At 35.5% G+C, this 23,099-nt stretch overlaps 1 protein-coding gene across 2 annotated transcripts in view; it reads left to right on the plus strand.

Annotated features, from left to right (window-relative positions):
• The window catches only part of app (Palmitoyltransferase app), a 183,861-nt gene extending 163,084 nt beyond the window's left edge, over positions 1-20,777 (plus strand). For both annotated transcript variants that reach the window (XM_065229684.1, XM_065229683.1), the window contains one exon: positions 19,055-20,777. In XM_065229684.1, coding sequence (XP_065085756.1) covers positions 19,055-20,160 — 1,106 coding nt within the window. In that variant the 3' untranslated portion in view covers positions 20,161-20,777. The remainder of the gene's footprint in view (positions 1-19,054) is intronic.
• Positions 20,778-23,099: the final 2,322 nt, after the last annotated feature.

A 23,099-nucleotide genomic window follows, 5' to 3' on the forward strand; every position in this document is an offset into this window, starting at 1 on the left:
TACCATTCTGCTTTTTGAATTGCCATATTTTTCTGCTACTGATTTTAACTTGAAACAATTATCAATAAATTTACAATGATTTCTCAAATATTAACATGGGAATTACACTTCTTAATAAAACAAAACAATGAATTCGTCGTTGCACAATGCAGGATATTAATTTAGCAAGACAAAAGGTATAGCGCTTTTGTCTTAAATTTGAAACATTTGACCGTTTTTAAAATTAGGGTGGTCCTCAAATTAATTGTTAATCAAAAACTAACTTTCTTATTTTTGAAAAAAGAGACACATGATCTTAAACAAAATTTTAGCTGGGATGATTTCAATCAACTTTGTTGAAGACACATTTTTTTTTTATCTCTACTTGCATTTTAGAGCATTTTTTATCAAGGATTTACTCAGAACACCCTAAAAACTCTAGTTTTTTAACTCTATCTTGTTGTGCCGCTTCCAGGCGATTTAAGAGCTTATTATTTGTCGAATAAAGGAATTGATTTTTCTCTTAACAATTACGACTTAGGAGATGCCACCACCAGGATGAGAATTTCGTTCTTTTGTCTTAAGTGTTAAGCGTTTTTTAAGTAATTTTATATTTTGAATTCAGGTATTAATTTTGAATTCAATGAAGGTATTAAGACCATTTTAGTGGTTTCAAAGTCACTACTTGAGTGTATTTTAAACCACCTCAGGATGATTTTTTGTTTGTAAAACCAACTATTTGGATGGTATTTTGTAGGTTCACATTTAAAAGTTATTTCAATGTGCATCAATTTAATGTTTTTAAGCAGTTTTGCTTTTGATGTATCTTAAGGCGATTTTAGTTTTTTTTTTTTGTTTTTGGATTATATTTGGTCATTTTGGCGTTTAAGAGCTATTAAAGTACCGTAAAACGGGGTACATTTTGTAGCTTAAGGTATTCCCATATAGAATTTTTATATAGTATGTTTTACATATTTCCCAAATACCTGAAAACAACAACAATCTTCTTGTTTTTCGCCTGTTTGAAAAGGCACTCAAACAATCACTTATTGAATGTATTTCCAATACAGCCATCTCAAATTAAATGCTGCCTTCTTATTATTTATGATGTTTCTGATTATATACTCATTCAAAGTTACATATTTCTTGAACTACATAGTTTGAAATTCATTCAAAGTAATCACAAAACACAAAACTGATGTTCGGTCACAAGACAAAAGAAATAGTTCAAATGCAATACTTTGCATTAAACATATGACTAACGAATTAACTCAAGGATCCTAAGTATTTGTTTATAGAAAAATATTAATTGTTGTAAAATATATTTATAATATTTCAAAAAACTATTAAAGTTACCGTTACGGACCGTCAAATATGTTTTAAAAACGATTTTCATTGTTTTTACGTTTTACCCGTTTTTAGCATTTTTAGAGTTTCTGAACCCTGATTAAATTTGTATGGGTATCATACAAACCATTTATTAATCGTTCGGGTAGGGAATTTTTTATAATTAGAGAAACTATGTATACGGTTTGAGGCCTTTTGGCATTTGTTTGACTGTTTCACAATGGGTTTAGTGTTTTTAGCTCAGTTTCGTTGTTTGTAAGGTGCCCTAAGAGTATTTAACATAATTTGCAGCTTATTTTACGACTCCGAAACGCCAGATGTTTAGGTTTTTATACGACCATTTTGATGCTGTTTAGTGCATTTTTTTGTTTGAATCCGCAATTTATATCAATAATTTAGATCATTTTGGCATTTTTTTAAATATGCAAGCATTTTCGAAGTGATTTAGACTTTTAACAAAACTTACTGGCGTTTAAACGTAATTTTATGAGATTTGACGTTTTAGGAACATTGTGTCTTTCAAGCAGGCATTTCCAATCACAACACTACACTGCGTACTGCCTTTTTTACACACCACCAAGAGCATTGAGTTTTCACTCCGTACCAGTGCTGGATAGCAAACACCAAACGTAGCGAACAAGGCACAGTGCTACTACACTAGCGCTAGCAAAAAAGCACAGATGTAAACACCACATTAGTCTCGTAACGCCCATGTCCATGAGTCGATTCCAGTCTGTGCCTCCATGCACTATTTGTGTCAACATTATTTTTCATAAGGTAAATCTATGAAACTCATTTCGATTTTTTTGACTAAAAAGCATAACGCAACCTTATGAATCTTGTGAGCTTTAGGGATCATCTACCAGGATTATTAAAAATACACATCCATTTCTGAAGAGGCATTGAATTTTTATTAGTGTAACGTACCGCAACTATACCTCCCATAATCGCATATCAGTCCCATATTTGCTTGGTTTCCTATCCATATGATATGCGATTATGGGCAGTATAGGAGCGTTTCCCCTATGAAAAAACTCAATGAATTTGATGGTGTGTTTGTAGGCAAAACTGACACCCGTGCAAAATGGTTCTGTGTTTTTATTATGGTCGAGCTTCCAAGTGACTTTTAAAAATAATGCTCTTGTTTAAAGGTTCTTTTGGTGACTTTAAATTTATTTTGAAGTATACATGCTCCTATTTTTATTTTTTTGACGTAGAATTACATATTAGAGGAGGGCAATTTCAAAATTCCAAAATCGACCACTTATAACTCTGTCAATAGCGGATGTATTTTAATTCTAAACAAGCTAATCGATTGGAAGTTTTTCTACGAATTAGCAGAACACTATATAAATTTTCAATAGGTCACTATCGAAAATTACGCAAATGTCTAACTGTTGCAATGGTGATCGAAATTATCACTGAATGCCTGCAAAAAGCGCTTTCCCTAACACAGATTTCAAAATCGAATTCCATCCGGTCTCGCCGAACGGTGCTTATTGAATCAAGAGCGTTCATTCACCGAAGAAAGAGGAAGAAGCCGCACCGCTACTCATCGGATTCAGTAGCTCTTTGTGAGTCGCTGTGGGCCATCTATGCCAAGTGCGTCACCCTCGTTACAAACAACATACAGCTCGCCAGCCTCATCTGCGTTGAACATCCTAAAAGCTCAGCATTACTCAAAACCATCAACCATCACGACAAAACGGTTCTTTTCAGCCACATCACCCCCGAAGCTCTTTGATCATGTACACAGCAAATAAACGTTTGTGGTCAAATGCGTAACAGTATTGAAGTGGTACATAAAAATTCGCGCAATGACCGAATACCACATGACCTTGTCAATTAACCCTTACTTAAGGTTTTCTCCAGGACGCTAGAAAAAAAGCAAAAACATCTCGAATTTACATAGGGGAAAAGTTGGCTTCGGCAATACCTTAACCTATTATCGTCAAGGGGGGTAAACAAAGTCCTTGAGAGATCAATTTTGGCATGTGGATACATTGTGTTTCAGAGCAACTATTGGCCAAATTTGAGTGCTCTAGGACTTTGTTTACCCCCTGACGATAATAGGTTAAGGTATTGCCGAAGCCAACTTTTCCCCTATATGATTAATCGATTGGAAAATTTTAGCAAGAAATGCCTGCAATAAATTATCGTTTGTTTATTTCCTAGAATAAACCAAAAATTCCGTGCGTTTTATGATTTTGTCATCAGAAAACAAGGCGTTTCCTTGAGGGGAAAAAGTGGTTTCCCTAACACAGTCGCCGAATATTGATACCGAGCACGTAATTCTACGTCAAATCTACGGTCGTGTCTTGGATACAACCTTTTACTTTTTTTCAAATCGATTTGCAGTCTTCGATAAATGAGTTCTGCATCCAATCTAAGTCTGATGTTTGGTAAAATTGAGCTATTTTTTGAATTTTTAACATGTAAATGAATAGTTAATTAATTAATTAATTAATTAATTAACTAATAAACATGTAAATAATTAGTAATAATTAGTTAAAAGTCTCACAAATCCAGATCATGACCAATTTCGTTCAAATTTTTTACACTTGTTGGGGATCTCAATACACATAAAAAAGAGCGGTGAGGAACAGGAGTTTGTAAAGTTTACGTTATGCAAATGATCCGTTAAACACGTCGTATGAAAGAAATAGAACTCGAGTTCATTTTGGAGCCTCGATCATAAGTTTGGGTTCACCTCCAAAAAACTCCAAACTGTGTTTTGTTCATAGGATAGAGCGCTACTTCGTCGTAATTGCCCATTTCCGTTCTATCGATCAGAAATGATCAATAATGTCAATGATGGTAAAGCACAAATCAATAATAGGTTTGTTCCGATGCGTTAGTTCATTAGCTACAACATAAATCCTTTTAGAGCCCATTGTTTGAATATTTACGCTCATTGTTTTCAAAACAAAAGAAGTGTTCTTAGCGAATCCCCTTTTTCTACGTTAAACGTAATTATAAATTATCCGTAGGACGAAGAAAATCAAATGGCGTTTCAATGCGTTAGAACGGAATTGAAATTCGTAGGACGAATTTAGAATCAAGAAGCCGTATTAGTTTTTAAACAATGTCTCAACAATTTGTGACTCTTTATCAAATCCAACGGTACGCATGGAAAGGTGAATAAATTTAGAAGTCATTTTTGAAACTTACTTCATACATAAATGGTTCAATTTATTTTTCAGATTTTGTATACGAAAAGTTACAACACTTTTCCAAATTTGCAATGAATAATCATGAATGATTTTCTTACAATTGGGTCGGCCTAAATTTTAAAATGAAAGTTTAAGTAGAATTATTATTGGGTATTGAAACGGGCTCCAGTTAAGAAAACTTGGAGGACAAATTTAGAAAATTCTTGAAATTCAAGTCATCGATCAAAAGTATGGAGTCACCCCATAGTACGATGTATCGCTCAAAAGTTTGAGGTGACCCTAAAAACAAACTTGAACATGTATTTGATCATATCTTTGCTGTGTTCCGTCCAATTTTAGATGTGGTATGTGGCTTAACATATTTATTTTTATTTTTAAAGTAATATTTCACCTGAACTTACAACAGTGAAACACCAAACTGTGGGTGACCCCAAACTTTTGATCGGTGACTTTAATAAATATTTTTATAAATTTTATAAAGTTTTCCTCCAAATTGAATGAAAAGTGGCCCGTTCGAAATTTGAGAAAATCAGTCATATTCTCAGGGCTGGTAGCAAGTCACTTTTTAGTGACTTGGTCACTATTTTAAAGCCAGTCACTAAAGAGTCATTTTTTACACCAAAAAAGCCACTAAAATCACCATTTCCCTAAAAATAGTCACTAAAGTCACTCTTTCACTACTAAAATAGAGTGAAATTTAAAAATATCAACAAATTCCTTAAATTTAGTACATGGCACTAAGAAAGTCTACAGTTATTTTAACAAAATATACATATCTGTTAAAAAATTGAAAACTTTAACCAGGGTGACCAGTGAACCGCAAAACTTTAGAAGACCAGGAAAACTATTGGGAAATGCCTTCAATTTCGTTTAAAAATCAGGGAAAAAATACCTCTTTTCCCAGAAAATAAATTGTAAATCTTGTATACTTTCCAAGGGCATTTGTTTGTGATAGATTTTCAAAAGTCTTTCAATGATGATTACGAACTTTAAAAAAATCCAAAGTAAATTTTAAGAGAATTTTTAAGGGATGACACCATGATATATCAGGGAAGAATACCAAAGTACAGACTACGAATGTCTATGGGGCGCCTCCCTTAGCTCAGTCGGTAAAGGCGCAGCTACAAAGCAAGACCATGCTGGAGGTGGCTGGGTTCAATTCCCGGTCCGGCATGCTTGGCATGCACAGTTGTACACACCAACTGCTCATTTGGTAATAACTTTTCACTCAGATGTTGAAATTTATTTTTCTTCAAAGTAATTGATAGATTATGCTCATAGTTTACTATAGATATGCGAAGATTAAGTAAAGCTTAACATTTGAATCAACACTAATCAATTTAACACTTAAATTCCGAGATGTGTAGTGAGCATTTCTCACCTCATTTTTACAACGCAAAAACAAACACAGTTTACTACTAGCATTAAAATCTACTTTTTTTACATACCTATAACAAGCTTACACTCTATTCTATTTACTGCTTCAAAAAGAACCATGTTCCGTCAACTGTGTGCAAAGTTATTAGCAAAAGAGCAGTTCGTAACCAAAACTGTGTATGCCAAGCATGCGGTCCGGTTTAGGAATTTTTCGGGTTGGAAAATTTCTCGACTTCCCCGGGGATAGAAGTATGATTGGACTTGCCACACAATTATACCAATGCAAAAATGGTACAGGCATCGAAAGCTCTCAATTAATGACTGTGGAAGTGCATCTAGAGAGCACGCAATAAGCTAATATGCGATATGCAATAAGCTTGTAATTCGAAGAAGAAGAAGAAGAAGAAGACTACGAATGTCTTCTGCAAAATTAAGTGCTCTGAGGACCGCTTAAATCTTAACCAGGTTTACTTATATTGTTAAACTTGGCTTAACACATACGAGCGTCGCTTTTGATTGTTGTTTAAATTATTTTTCAAAAATTCAGCTCCGAAACAATTTTGGAAATAATTCCAATACTGAGAGTGCATTTTAACGAGAGTTCTGAGTAGAATTCTATGATCATTGGATGAGGATTCTAGTTCAAATTCTAATAAGAATGCAAATTGCTTAAGGGAGCTCTGTCGTTAATTCCATGAAAATCCCGTGAAGTCCAGAGATGGTCTTTGCGGATAGTTCTAAAAAAGTTCTGGGGTGATTTCTGAACATACTTTCAGGAGAATTCTAAAGAGTTCCAAATAAATTCCGTGAAGAATTCCAATGAAATCGAGTTTTGAGGGTTCAATCTCAAAGGAATTCTGAGAAAAGTTTCAAAGTTATTCTGTGATGGATTTTTGTTTTGAGAATTCTGAGGAAATACTATGGGAATTCTAAGGAGAATACGAAATGAATTTCCCATTGAATGCAGGGGAGAGGTCCAAGATTATTCTAAGCAGAAATTTATGAAATTCCTCATGTAAATTCTAAGGAGAATTCAAATAAATTTAACATGTATTTATGAAAGGAGCCTTCAGGAAGTTCCTAGAAGAATCAATAAAAAATCGAAAATATTCTACTTTAACTAATCATGTGTTATTACTTCATGCGTGAATTTAACGATTTACATAGTCGGAGATGCTTAACGTCAAATATCAGACTTAAAGTGGAGATTTTATACGATAGATGAGGAGATTAAATTATAGAGTTGATAGTTCCGTTATACTACGGCAGTGTGAAAATTGTATATGGAAAGAAGAAACCGATCAAAGGAAATTTTGAGGAAAGAACGAATGAGGTAATTGTTTACGTGAGATGGAACTTGAGTGTGAAACAATCTATAGAACTGTTTCCGCACATTGGACGTACATTAGCAAATCGGCGATCATCCCTTTTGCCGGTGGCAGGGAGACACCCCTCACCATTCCTCATTAACGGATGAGCTTGGTAAAGGAGAAGCTCTATCCGATTCGCACCTTGCTCATAATTGCCCTTTGTTCGCTTTCTACTTTCTGTATACAAATTTCACACTATAACGGAGCTATCAATTCTTTACTTTCATCTCCTCATCTATTGTATAAAATGTCCACTTTAATCCTGATATTTGATGTTAAGCATTTCCAACTACGAAAATAATCTATTTCCAAGAATTTTGTTGATTGTTCTACAAAGAATTTCAAGAATGTAATATTATTTTTGTAAAAGCTTATTTGCCTCTAAGTTTAAGATATGGGGAATCATTCTAAAAAAGTTCTTGAGATCAATTCTGTGAAAAGTTCTTAGCGAACTATCAAAGTTTTCTACCAAGATTTATCAAAATTTTAAAGATTTCGAACGCAGAATCAAATTCAAGATCATAAAAAATGGGAATTACTATTTGCTAGTCATCATGTATAACGTAAGCAAAAGTAAATTATTCAAATCACTTCAAATGCTCTTCACAGAAGATTCCGCTGTGAGATTCGATTAAATTAGAGGGATTTATGAAATTTAATTTTAAGTTCCATGACATAAAAAGTTAATTTCAATATCAAATCGTATTTGAATGGTTACTTTTTTAGAATTTACAAGTCATTTACAAGTTCACTATTTCTGTAATTTTAGTCACTAAAGTCACTACTATTATATCGCATCAGCACTAACACCCAAATTTTTAAAAATGTTGTAACTTAGCGTGAATTCAGTATACCAAAATTGAAAATTATTGTTGTGCCATTTTATGCGAAGCTAGCTCCATTCAAATGACCTAAAGAGAACGAAAATTGGTCGTAAAATGGCAGAGATAATCTAGCTCGGTAAAATCTCCAACAGCCGATTACCTCGGCATTTACTTTTCCTGATATCTCTGCAAAATATCTGTTTGTTAGCCGATATCTCAGCAAAATGTTTTTGGTTAGCTGAGTCTCGGCAATTGTTTTACCGAATCTCAGCAAAATAAATTGCAGAATCACTCGGCTGTTGGAATGCATGTTTTTTTGGGTGACTACAAACTTATGATCGGGAGTACGTAAATATATACACCCTTATTCTGTATTTCGTTTCGAACGAAATTCTCATACAAAAAAAATATTTTTTTGTATGAGAATTTCGTTCGAAACGAAATACAGAATAGGGGTGATAAACCACGTCGTTCCAAAGGTTTCGACAGTTTTCCATAAGTTCGTTGGAGGAACCATGTAGTGAACAAGTTCAAATTCTAAGCACGGATAAGTTCAGAATTTCAGAAGCTTTTGAGCATAGACCGTACGACCAGCAAAAACATTTACGCAAACGCTGACAAACTTCATTTTGCGTAAAGCCCTTTCGTAATGGTTCCATTGTTCGTAAATTTATGAAAGAAAAGGGCGAAGCATAATGAACAAATTTTTGATGGAAAAATTTATAGAAATTATGTTGATGCTTTGGAAAAAAATGTGGCTTACATTTGCACCACATTCCTTCATAAATAGAATGATTCGAGGCGAACTTGAATATTTTTCAAATTGATGGACAGCAATACTAGTATTTGTTATTTCATATCCGGAGAGTAAAAAATTGGTTCGATTTGACAGCTCAAAAAAGGTTCGATTGGACGTCTGTCTCCGCATCACCCAGGGAATAAACAATACCGTGAATTATATATCAAAATTCTTCAGGATAATCTTTGCCATAACTTATTGACTTTCTCCGAATCATTTCTGAAAGCATACCATTCGAAGCGTGTTAGAAAAAATTACAAAACGTCTAAAAATGCATTTTGGGTGTACAGATGCCAACCGTGCTTTTTAAGTAATTTTATGTTGTAGATATACTCTTACTTTTGTAATATTTATTTCCTGCTTTTAAACTGTGTTAAAACCTCAACCCAACTTGCTTGATACCATCTGCTTTGTTAAAGCTAATTCTATTCATGTGAAGAATATTAGTTAATACATTTGCTTATCAAACCAATCAAATCACCACAATACAGGAAGAATCTCTTATCGGACAGATGGAAATAACCTCAATCTAGTAGCAATCACAGCTGTGTTTGACAAAATGGCACTGAAATAGCAACAGTTAGAACCTGACTCGGTTTCACGCAGTGCACATCTTAATTTTTCTGCTGACGAAGCAAAACCTGCAATAGTAGAACAATAATAAAATCGTTACGATTGTATCGATGATATAATAAGTAAAGCAAAAACTACAAACTAGAAAGAAACGGAACAAGGTAACGGGTTGACAGTAGAACAGAGGAAGCATCTACAGTGTGTACAGAGGTAACAATAAATCATGTGTGACAGTTTGAGCTTCCGGTGAGTAAAACAATAGACACCATTATTTTTGTCTTTTCGAATTGTTCTGAAATAATTCCAATACTTTTAATAAGAAACTTGATGTCTTATGAGAGATGATAAAAAAAAACGGTTCAACTCGATCGAATGGAAAGGTATGTGATGGTAGAAAGTGAGAAGCTAGAAGAGAAAAATAATCTCATTAGATGTATTTTAGCTTACTATAAGCAGAATTTAGGACTATAACCATGTTTTAACATAGATCTTCTTCTTATTGTTAGCTTTTTCGAAACCATAGATCCTAGAACATGTTGCAAGTTTTGCGAATTCTCATTCAAATCCAATGAAATTTGAATCTAATCCCAAAGATTTTCAAAGTTCAAATAATGCTAAGAAGTTTTCTTTGAAATTGATCTTACGTACATGAGCAAAAGGCAGTTTACTGTAGAATGATTCTAAATGATGAGTTGAGCTAGTCAGTATAACAGATAAATGACCGGTTTTGTTTGTAGGAATTGCTTGAATTATTTATTGTTGCATTTAAAAGTTGTTGAAGTTTATAGACGGTAGAATCTAACATTTGTAACTGATTTACGAAATTATGAACATAAAGGTGCTCTAAGTTAATTTACAAAGCGCCAGGCGTGATAATTTAAACGAAAACAATTGTTTATAAAACTCGCAGAGTGAAATGAACCGAAAACCAAATACCGAACTGTGTATATTTTATTCACTTTCTGCTAAGCAAAATGTAACGATTTAACTATAAGCCAATGTGGCGCGAGCAAATCGAAATAATAAAATCCCATTTCAATGACCAAGAAACCTTAAGAAATGTTTCGCACTAAGCAATGGTTTTAAAACAAACTACCGAAAAGAGCCACGCAAACTAACCGAAATGTAATCAGAAAATCTTACCGAAACCGTTGCAAGCAAATTTGGCGTTCATTAGCGACGGGACCGCGGATTCGAGACCCAAGAGCGAAACCCGTTGGCAATGATTTATCGCGCGGCGTGGGTGAGTTTTTTCCTTTTAAACAGTTTTTGTTAAACTGCTCGTTCCTTCCTCTTTCATTATACGAAATACTGCGTTAAGTTTTGGCTCGCGGAAACCTTTTTACCTTGTTTCGGCAACTGCTCGTAAGATTATTCTTTTTTGTCTATTTGCTCAATTTTTTATTCGACCTTTAGCTATTTTCATTTGGAGCTAGGTGACATGACGGCTTAGCGGCTTAGAGATTGAACCAGATGAACAGTGCTCAATTATTAGCTTGTAGATAGTCTTGCGTTTCCGTCTTTAGTTTTAGTTTCATATTTATAATTCATTGATTTAATTAAGTTATTTCGAATACAAGCAGGAAAATGTCGTGCTTAGTGCTAAACTAAAATGTATACGAAGTTTAAGATATTTTTATAACAAACGATTTGAAACAAATGATCGTGTCGTTTAGTAGAGCAAAGGTTGCAACCAAAGCTGATAAAAACCACGGCCATCATGTGACAATGAGAAAGCAGGTCCTCTCACTATCACGAGACAAAACTACCTATCATTAGCTTTCTTGTCATTTTCCAATGATCAAGCACTCACGAAAATAATTCTTATGCGGTTTATACATCAACATTTCTAACTGATTTAGATGCATGCTATCGGTAGAGTGAATATAGTATTAAGATTTCCTCGGTACAGTAAAATTAATAACAATAAATGAGCTAGTTATTACGATGATCACAATACTGTCACGTTCTGTCATGACAAAAAAAAATCGATGGGATTTTGAAGAAAATCTCTATCATCGTTTTCTCATCCGACGATAGTGACAAAATTATCTTTGTGAATATCGCGTGAGATCTTTCATTGAAAATTACATTTGCCAACCCTGGTTGCAACTGGTATGTTTTCCACAAGACCATAAGTGGTCCATAATGCAAACTTAGGATAAAAGATATATTTTAAGTCAAAAATTTAAACTTTAGAAGCAAAGTATCTTCGGTGAAGTTGTTGCTTTCAATAACTTTTTCATTTAAGGGTTAGTGAAGATTAGGGTGGTCCTTATTTTCAATGACAATAAAAATCCGCGCAGAACTTCTCGATACCTCATGCCCGTTTTTAAATATTGGTATTTCAGGTTGGGGTAAGAAAAATAGGTTGACTGTTTTTTGAGTTAATATACCCAATAACTTTGCAATGTCAAGGTTTATCAACACCAGGGTTATGCATTTTCGAAACAAAGAAAAGAAAATGAACTCTCCGCAGAATCGCTTCATTTCGAACAATATTATTTTCGTGTAAGTCATCGTGTTTCTTGTTTTCGAGTCACGATAAACATTTCTACTTTCAAACATGACTTGACTATCGCTTACTTCGTTCGTCAAGTGCTTCAGTTCATTTCATTTGAAGCAAAGACTTGTTTCAATTGACGCAATAAATGACTCGAAAACTACTTCCTTCGTTTTTTCCACATTCACTTAAATTCGGGCCCATTCGACTTGTAGTCAAGCATAAAAATATAGTATCCGCACAATATCGGTTGCCGATAGGGATGGCATCCGACTTATATGTAGTAAAAATATATTATTTTATGTTGAACGAAAATTAAATTAACGAGGCCATTCTGGAGTCCAAGCTGGTGGCCATCGGGGTCAGCAAAAGTCTCAAATACCCTACAATATGGTTAATCTCGGAACGGGGACAACGTGTAGATGCCGATCCGATGCCATTTTGTAATCCAATGTCAGGTTTCAGTGTCAAATCAGTCAAGTGTCAAATACACTAATATCAAGGTATTTTCGGAACGGGGACCTTTCCGATTCCCACGACGCGTAGATGCTGAAAATCGATATTTGATACCATTTGCAGGCCATTTGACACTTCTTCTGAAATCAGAAGCCACCATTTTGAATTTCAAGATGGCGTCGGACAACGATTTCTGGCTTCTAGATGTTACTCCGATTCCAAAAAACCCACATTGATCGGTATTTGACAGTATTTCACAGTTTCTCTGAATTTTCGGCATTCACGTCTCATCCCCATTCTAAAAATAACCATATTTTAGGGTATTTGACACTTTTCCGCAAATCGGAAGTCGCCTTCTTGTATTTCAAAATGGCGTCAGATATCGATTTCCAGCCTCTAGACGCCATCCCGATTCCAAAAATATCTATATTGATGGGTATTTGGCAATATTTCCCATTTGTTCTGAAATCGGAAGCCATGGATTTCTAAATGGCGTCGCATATCAATTTTCGATCTGTAGACTTCATACTGATTACAAAAATGTCAATATTGATGTGTATTTGTCTGTATTTCCACTTTTTCTTAAGTTGGAAGCCGCCATCTTCGATTTCAAAATGGCGTCGGATATCGATTTCCATCGTCATCTCGATTTCAAAAATACCTTTATTGATAGGTATTTGACAGTATTTCCCACTTTTTATTAAACTGAAAGCCGGCGTCTTGGATTTAAAAATGGCGTCGCATATCAATTTTCGATCTCTAGACGTCACCCCGATTAAAAAAATACCCATATTATAGACCACCCGACAATGATAAATTTGACATCCACGTGCACCGATCTATGCGCATACGCATACTCATGCGAGTGAACAATCAACAAAAGTCATAAATACTGCGCGAATTTGGATCGAACAGCTTCGCTTAAATGCAAATGTAAGTTCATTTGACAATGAAAGAAGAAATGAACACGTGTCAAGCCAAAACAAACAGCATGAAAACTGATCGAAAGTGGTTCTATTGATGTTGGCGGGGATCTGCTCGAAGAGAAGACAGAATGACTTTCAATTGAAAGTGATGGTTTACAGCTTCATCGTCACTTGATGATTTTCGATTGAAAGTGACTTTGCGGGGCCCTGATCAACACACTGTGTTCAGTATAAATGTGCTACATATCGATATTAGCTGTCTATGAGCCTTATATTGCAAAAAAAAAACCGAATTAAAGGACATGATTTAAAAAAGAAGGAAAATCTAAACAACACTTCTATGTTAAAAATTTCAAAAGGCTTGGTAGCCATCATAATGAAGTTATGAAATTGGGTTGTAAGTGGAATGTTCATAACTTACTAATGTTCATAATTAAGTGGAATTAAATGGAAGATAACATTTTTTCTAGTTTTGAGCATTCCACTAACAACTAAATTGTATAACCTCGTTGTTCACGATAATTCTTATGTTTCTAACCTTAATCATTTCAGCTGGTCGTAAGTGTTGTCCATGAGATGACTTTCTGTGAGCAAACAAACGTTTTTTTTCTCTATCTTTGCATCGAAAGGGTGTAGACTACCTGAAAAACCAAGAAAATCTGGTAATATTAGGGAATTCAATTTTGGACGTTGAAAATCGGGGAATCACAGGAAATTTAATTTAAATGCAGGGACATATTTTTTAGTCACAGAAACTTTTTAAAAAGTATTACTGATTTGGCTAGGTTCAAACAACTTAATTACTCGGTGTAGTTTGAGGAGGGTTCTTCATTTTAAATTTTAAATTCCTGAGTTGAACTGAAATCCTGAGGGTTGATAAAAATCCATTGCCGTAGAGCTGTACCTTGTTAGTTGTTGCTAAATGTAACCACCAAATAGGTATGTGCGTCTCTTAATAGATGTTACACCTAATTGTGTCTGACAAAATTCAACCTTCGAGTAGATTGGTGCGTCTGCTCGATTCAACTGTGTACAACTAAAACTAATCCTTTGGCGCATTAGAGCACCTTTGAAGGAATACAAGAATAGTAAAGTTTGAATATTCTAGACTTACATTGTGAAGCTGGTCAGCTTGGAAAATTAGCTTCTCAGTGAAGATTTAGTATTGTGATTACCGACATAATCAGGAGGAATCTATCCGTGTATTAGAGTTTGGTTAATCGTATTATCCCGAATAATTTTCTTGTGGAGCTGGGTTTCAAAATGTGCTCAAGGGAGAAAAATATAATGGGATTAAAGACAAGTGCTTCATATGTAAGATGTAGGAAAACTGGGTGAACTTCCGTTCTTAACGTTGAGTTCGGAAACAGTTAGAAATGAACTTCTAACGGTGAGAAAATTGCTATGCCAAGGACCTCTTCTTGTATCATGAAGTAAATCGAGGTAAGAAACGGATCGTGAACATGCTGAAAACATTAAGCGATTAACCTATATTAACATCCCGGTTACTGCTTGAACTGGTACCTGGCTCCTACCAAGTTTAAAATTTGTGAATTTAGAAAAATGCGGTGCCTACCCGATTTTGGCAACACGCAATTTCTGTCTTTTTTACAATCTATAAAATGTATCGAATTCAATTTGAGATTGTACTGGACCACTCGTCATGGGTTAGAGGTCCATGGGGTATTTCATGCACTAGTACATACCGGAGGAAAGTAATACCTGATCCGATCGTGCTAGGCACAGTACCTGGAATATTAAAAATTACTTTAAAATCAGGGAATATCAGGGAATTTGCATTGAGTCACCACCCTGATATAATACAAACATGTAGAATTGGAGCTGTTCATTATCTACGTAGACGATTTTTTAGGATTCTTAACCCCCCTCCCCCTGCGTAGACAATTGTCCGTACAATTTTTTTTTTAAATTTGTATGGGCCATGGCTAACTCTCTACGTAGTTTATGAACAGTCCCTTTGCATTTACCTGCTTTGTCAAAAGTTTCTTCGCTATTGTTGAAAAATAAAAACGAATTTAGTGGTAGGTGTACCAATTATGGCTATTATGGAATTCCAATATGCCATAATTGGAACGTTTAATCATGACTGGCACATCTACTCTATAGTAGAAAAACGAACACCTAAAGGAAGCAAATAGTAATAACAAAACATGCAGTATGATGGAAAACATTAAATTACCTCAGCCAACATTTTCTGAGTTGATGCTTGAAAATAGTGATTTCAGTGACCAGGATGTTGAAGAAAATTAAACCTTTCTTGAATTTTCCCAGGATGTTTTGAGTGCCTTAGACTTCCTAGAGATTCTCCATGAGCTTGCCTGAATCTGTATGACGGAAGCCGTGCATTGGAAAATGAGGTTATATGCAAACCTCTTTTCTGAGGTTGTAATCATTGATGTCAAATTCGTTCAAAGAATTAAACTTTGAGTGATAGATGACGCAACTGTGTCTGTGTCATAGTGGTTGTATGAGAAAACCGGAGAGTTGCCAGTCTTCTTGGTAGGTTGTCTTCGCTTAAGCTTGTTTTTTTTTTGGCGTAGAACTACGTCTTTGTCGACTATACTGGGGTGCAAATCAAAAAATATGCGTGTTAGGTTTTGAACGCTTGTAACTTTGTCATTTATAGATGAAAATAAAATCCAAATACGCCAATCGATAGGATATTACATTACGAATCTGCCGAAATAAGTATTTTTTTTCGATTTTCCACAAAAAACCATTTGAAAAATGTACAAATGATAATTTTATCTCTGTTTTCATGAAATAAACGATTTTCCCTAACCCAGTCGTCATAATCGAGTACCATTTGGTTGTACATCGTTCTGCTTGAACCTGAAAAGATATAAAACAGCGCTGCTTCTGCTCATTACCGCTTCGGACGGCGTGGCACTTGGTCCTGCAGCAAACAGGAGCAAGTCAGCGAATTAAGTCGGATCATGGCGTGACCACCTATCACAGTGAGGAAATGAGGAACTTGGAAAAGTTATACATGCAAACCCTTTAATTTTTTTTTGTCTAAAATGTTTGTAATCTCGAAATAAAAAAAAAAAAAACAGTAGTTTTAGATATGCATATATAATAAAAAGGTTTATACTTTTTGTATTAACGACATCTATTGTTGAAATTAACCTTGCAGGTAAGGTACCCGAGCAAAGTAAAATATCAAATTGATAACAAGTTCTATTACCCGGTTATCACTTTTTGATAACTGAATATGTTATCATTATGGTTGAATTAACAGCCAACATAACAAAAATGGTAACAAAAAATTGCTCGTTGGATTTCACAAAAATAACTAATTTTGTTATCATTGATAATATCTTGATAATAAATTCTGTAAGCCATACAAATTTATTTCATACATTTCAAATCATGTTATAATTTTGATATCAATGCCTTACGCTGATAACTGAAATATGATTAGGGATTAAAAGCACTATTTTTTATTGTTTCAATGCGAATAATATTAAAAGTTTTGAACTAACCTTTCATCGTTAATAAATATATAGTGAATTTTTCATGATAACAACTGATAACAAAATTGATCAAGGCTGATAACTAAATAAGTTATGCGATAACAACTGAAAACAAAATGATATCTGGGATAACAAGACTTGTTATCTAGATGATATCGGGTTGTTATTCTACTTTGCTCGGGTAGAGCACTACTTTGGCTAAATCGCCCATTTTGTGCCTATCGAGCAGAAAACATCAAATAAATCCATTGTTTCAAAGTTAACAAATCAATTATGCGTTTAAAACGCAATACTTTAGTTCAAAACTACCGAACGAAGTCATATGAATATTTACACGCATTTTTCTCAAAAACAAAATAAGCGCTCCGACCGAATCAATTTCATCTGATAGGCCGAAGTGAATTCAATGGCGTTTGAATAGCGTTTCAATGCATTAGGCCTAATTTAGAATCCGTAGGCCGAGTTTGGGGTCAAGAAGCAGTGTTATATTTTTAACAATATCTCAACACTTTGATTCTCTTTATCAAATCTTACAGTACGTACGAAAAGGTAAATAAATTTAAAAGTCATCTGCATTTAAAACATTCCATTTTGTTAAATAAAAATCCACTCGAAAAATAGAGGCAAGGGCGTGCTTAGTAGGCCCAAATTAGATCTTAGCCTAAAGGGTGTACCGTTTAAAATTCGTACACACAAAATTAATTCTCAAAATTCGAGTTTTTATCCGATTATCACCAATTTTTTAGGGAGTAAAAAGAAATAATTAAAGTTAGTTTTGGCATCATTCATTTAATTTATTTCGCCTTTATATCTGAATGCGCGATCCTTGGCCTTAACCCCAGCCATAAAGTTCGGCACGACCTCAGAATCGACAGTTTTTTGCATATTAACCCATGCTTTCTTCATTTCTTCTTAATTCTTCACCACCCCCAAACACTCCGGAACTGCGCCCAATAGAAAAATACTGGGCCATTATCAAGGATAGAAGGTGCTTGTAACGACCTAATTTTAGGGGGGTGATCAGATCTTTCGGCACGAAATCGACATCATTCGCCTTATACCACTCTAGCACGTCCTTCGTGTAGTGGAATGATGCCAAATCCAGCCAGAACATCGTCGGACCGTCGTGAGCCTTCAGGAGAGGGAGAAGCCGCTTTTGGAGACACTTTTCCAAATACACCTGTCCATTCATGGTGCTTGCGGTAACGAACGGTGTACTCCGCTTTCCGCAAGCACAAATCGCTTGCCAAATGAAGAACTTCTGGCGAACTTCGACATCTTCTGTGTCCGGAGGTTCTCGGGAACATCACACTTACCCTTGGCAGTCATATACAGGTTTCCTGGAATTTGGTTGAAGTCCGCCTTCACATATGTCTCGTCAGCGATTAGGCAGCAGTGTGGTTTCGTTAACTTCTGGTTGTACAACTTCCGGTCACGGCTTTTTGCGACCGTATTCTGTTTCTCGTCACGGTTTGGGGACTTCTGAACCTTAAACGTACGTAGTCCAGCTCGTGTTTTGGTATTCTGCACGAAAATCTTGCTCACATGCAACATTTAGCCACATCTCGGACTGAGGCATTCGGTTTCCGTTTAAAGGCCCCAACCACGCGTTTGTGTTCGTTCTCGTTGACCTGACGGCTTTTTTCGGATCTTCACTTCCGATCAACAGTCAGACGTTCTTCGAACCGTTTTATGATATCAGAAACCGTGGAATTCGCGATTCCCAACTTTTTTACGATAGCACGATGCGACAGATCCTTATTCTTAAAGTACCCGTGCAAAACTTTTTCAGGTTACAGTATTTGGAATTTAAATTTTGTTGCAATAGGCACTGGGACTTACAATTTGTTTTTCGATATTTCTAATTAAGGAAATTTATATTTGTCCGTACAACTACGTCATATTGTATATTTTATACGATTTGTTGATAGCATTGACACATGTACATTTATCCTGGTTGCATACAATCATACGTGTTGAACACATTAAACATGATTATTTTTGGATGTCGATGGAGTATTAAAATAATTCTATTCTGTAAATAAAATTAAACCTATAAACTATTTAATCGTTTTACAATCTTTCGTTTCCCTTTATTTACTTTCATTGCCTTTGATTGCAGTAGCTAGCGTTTACTTGTTGTAGATACCTATTATTTTTAACTTTAAAATAATCATAATTGTATCTGCCTTACTTACGGATATTTTCTCTTAATTCTTTATCCTTCCAGAGAAATCCAATAGCATAGCGCACCTGGTGGAGAATGAGATTCCACTGTCCATCACCGGTAACATGTCGGGGATTGAGGATACCACCGCAACCACCATAGTCATGGATGACGATACAATCGTCGAGTTAGAACCACCGAAGATAGTCAATTTGAGTGGCAGCTACAATAACCTGTTCCGGGAGTCTGCCAGTGGGAAACTGGCCACATCTGCCGATAGCGATAAGATGCAGAATGTCGATGAGATTATCAATGCTAGCGAACTCATGATGGTGTCCAGTGTCAGCGGACACGAGAATGTTTACAGCAATATTCCCTCAGGATCGGGCACGATCGGTAACGGAGTACTGGTGGGGTCACCAAAAAGGGCTAGTTTAAATAAAGCAGTAGGACATATCGGGGACGTTGGTAAGTCTATTGATCCCAATTTGCACGTTTATTCCAATATTGGCAATGGCAGCCACACTAGCAATGGAAACGTAGTAAACGGTCAACGGCACAGCGCTTCCAGTGGAACTAACTTCCACCAACTTCCGAATAGCAATAGTGTTAATAACAATTTTAGTCCGGTAGTCGATGATCAGTCGCTGCTAAATTCCTCATTCATCACTAATGACCTGGACCTGGATGACCCGGTGATGACGAGTGCATTCACAACCAAATCCACTTCAGCCACGATACAGTCACCTGGCAGTCTAGTGGACAGTGGTCCATCGGCGTTAGTTGCATCTCCTTCGACGCATATACCACTTCCGCCGCTCAAAAGCTCTCAGCCAATAACGGCAATCGAGATGAAAAATGTAATAAAAACGATGGATCCCAGCGTGATAATCCAAGCCGCCGGGGGCAGCAATGGTAACAACAGTAACACCCTAACCACAGTCAGTAATCATAGCAGTAGTAGCAACAACAATAATAACATCAGCAGCAGTAGCATCAATAACAACGCCAGTAGTAGCAACGGCACTAGTGGGTTCATTACCAGCTCAAATCGGTTGCGATTGCTACAAGAATCGACAATGATCGACACTGCACTGGATCTAGACAGTCTGGACGGCTCGATAGGAAACAATTCCCAATCCTGCCTGGTGAAGACCGCTATTGTATGATAAGAACTGTTTCCTGCCTCACATTCTTAAACTGTACGAAACATCCCTTCCATTCGTTCTTTGTTCGAATATCACGATACGAGAGCAAACATCTACTATTTATGGAGCCGGTCTTGGAACGGTTGCTCACTGAAACTATAATGGGACTAAGTAAACTATATATCTTAAAGATGATAGAAATTCGATGGCACAAAATTACCCTATAAACTGTCTATATTCCACTCGAGAAGTGGAACAAAAAATAGCAAAATTCTACCTTAGATGGTATGCAAGTGATAGCACAGGCGGCACTCTTGATAAAATGATAGAATGCTTCTGCATTGGTCGAACTATTGACTATTGTACAGACGTATAATTATGTATGTAATTCGAATGACGATGATAGAGAATGTACGCTGGTGTAGCGAGTGAGATTCAGTAGCGTAAAACAGATTTTTATGTACATATTCAAAGTTTTTTTTTGTGAGTAACAAGGAACAAGAGAGAGAGAAAAAAGAGAGAAAGAGCACAACTGATGAATAAGTCGCATTGTTAATGTTAATAGATATGGATGTCAAACAAAAAACTGGGAGATTGCAAAATTACGTAATAAATTGCAATTTAATTTTCAAAGATAACGTGTTTAATAAGATCTCCTTTGGATGACGATGATGACATGTCCGTTAATATTAAGGTGGAGTGCCCCCAACATTTTTTTCTGTTCATTTACAACTTTGTTTTTAGTGGAAACATCTGGCATTTGTCAACAATCCTTATTTTTCTGAGTCACAACAAAGGAGATTCTAGAGAAAATTCAAAAGAAATCCTGCGAAGAGATCCACGGAAGGGCTGGTAGCAGCTCACTTTTTAGTGGCTGACAATGAGAAAACAGGTCCTCTCACTATCACGAGACAAAACTACCTATCATTAGTTTTCTTGTCATTTTCTGATGATCAAGCACTCATGAGAATAATTCTTATGCGGTTTTGACATCAACATTTCTAACTAATTTAGATGAATTTAAGCAAGCAACGGTATGTAATCGGTAGAGTGATTACATAATTAAGATTCCCTCGGTGCAAGTAACTTTAATAGCAATAAATGAGCTAGTAATTACGATGATCACAACACTGTCACGTTCTGTCATGACAAAAAATTCGATGAGATTTTGTAGAAAATATCTATTATCGTTTTCTCATCCGACGATAGTGACAAAATTATATCTGAAAATATCGCGTGAGATCTTTCATTGAAAATGACATTTGCCAACCCTGGCTAGGTCACTATTTTGGTTGAAGTAACTAAAAAATAACTTTTCCTATTTATTTAAATTTGAAAAAAATAAATAAAAATGTTTCAATAGAGTACTTGGCACGAAGGAAGTCTACAGTAGTTATGACGAAATATGCATATCATATTCACCAGAATAAAGATTGGGAAATACCTGGAATTTTGATGACAATCCAGGGAAAATATAATTGCTTTTCCCGAAAATTAATTCTGAACCTTGTCTAGCCTTTGAAGAATTATCAAGCATTTTGAATGAAAATTGCAACGGAAGTTTGACGAGATTTTTAGAGGAATTCTAATGATAACACCAATATATTTCACAGAAGAATACCAAAGAATACGTAAGTCTTTTTTTTTTATTTAGGGGCTCTGATGGCCGATTTCTTCACGTCCGCTTGAATCTTAAATTAGGTTTACCCATATATTTAAACCTGGTCTTAAGCTGAGGTAAAAAAAATCGGCCCTGTGATTGACACAAACGACCGTTACTTTTGATATTAAATTATTAAAGACGCAAAATTCAGACCAAAAACAATTTTGTGAAAAATTCCAATATATTAAGAGAAGAGCTCTTGAAAGAAATTCCAGATGAATTCAAATGAAATTGAATTTTAGGGGTACAATCTTAAAGGAATTCTGAGAAGAGTTTCAAAGGTACACTGCGATGGATTTTTGTTTTGATAATTCTGAGGAAATACCATGGGAACTCAGAGGCGAATACGAACTATTTTTTTCAATATAATTCAGAGGAGAAGTTTAAGGTTATTCGGAGCAGAAATTTAAGATATTTCTGAGATTATTTGCAAGGGAATTTCTATGAGAATGATAAAATTTAAAATGGATTTATGGTACGAGGAACCTTCAGGGAATTCCTGGAAGAATCATTAAAAGTTCTATTTCCAAGAATTGTGTGGATTGCGTTGTTCATAGACGAATCAAACATAAAATTCTTTCTTCATTTGAAACCAAAGTTCTTGAAACTTTGGGAGTTTCTGTTGAAACAAAATTTGAACAACTTACGTTTATAGCTGCCTATTTGTCCATAGGTCTAAATTCTTCATTTTGTTTTTTTCTTCCTTGATTTGTTTTCCGTCGATCTTATTTTCCGTGCTGAGCACCAATGCTACCGACGCGACGTCAGGGAGGCAGCTTCCACACCTGGACCCTACCTATCGTCCCATCAACTCATGGACCGGGTACCAACGGCTTTACTGCCCTTCCCTACACCACCGGCGCCGCTTTTCTTCATTTTGTGTTCATTGGTGATTTTAATGCAAAACACCGCTCATGGAATAATGCTCAAAGCAATTCCATTGGTAATATTCTGTTTGATGATTGTTTTGCAGGTTATTACACTATTCAATATCCAAACAGCCCAACATGCTTTTCTTCAGCAAGAAATCCCTCAACTATTGCTTTGGTCTTGACCGATTCATGTCAACTTTGTAGCCAATTGGATACCCATGCTGACTTCGGTTCTGATCACCTTCCAGTAACTTTTGAAATATCCCAAGAAATAATTTCTAATCCCAACAGCTCTACTTTCAATTACCATAGAGCTGATTGGGAGCAATATTGAACATTTATGGAATATAGCTTTGATCCAAACATTCCTTTGCAAACCAAAGATGATGTTAATTATGCTCTTGAATCTCTGAGCTACTTCTATA

The sequence above is a fragment of the Ochlerotatus camptorhynchus genome, unplaced genomic scaffold (genome assembly GCF_037179485.1).
Source record: "Ochlerotatus camptorhynchus isolate MF236.1 unplaced genomic scaffold, CSIRO-AGI_Acam_v1.1 ptg000319l, whole genome shotgun sequence".
Lineage (NCBI taxonomy): Eukaryota > Metazoa > Arthropoda > Insecta > Diptera > Culicidae > Ochlerotatus > Ochlerotatus camptorhynchus.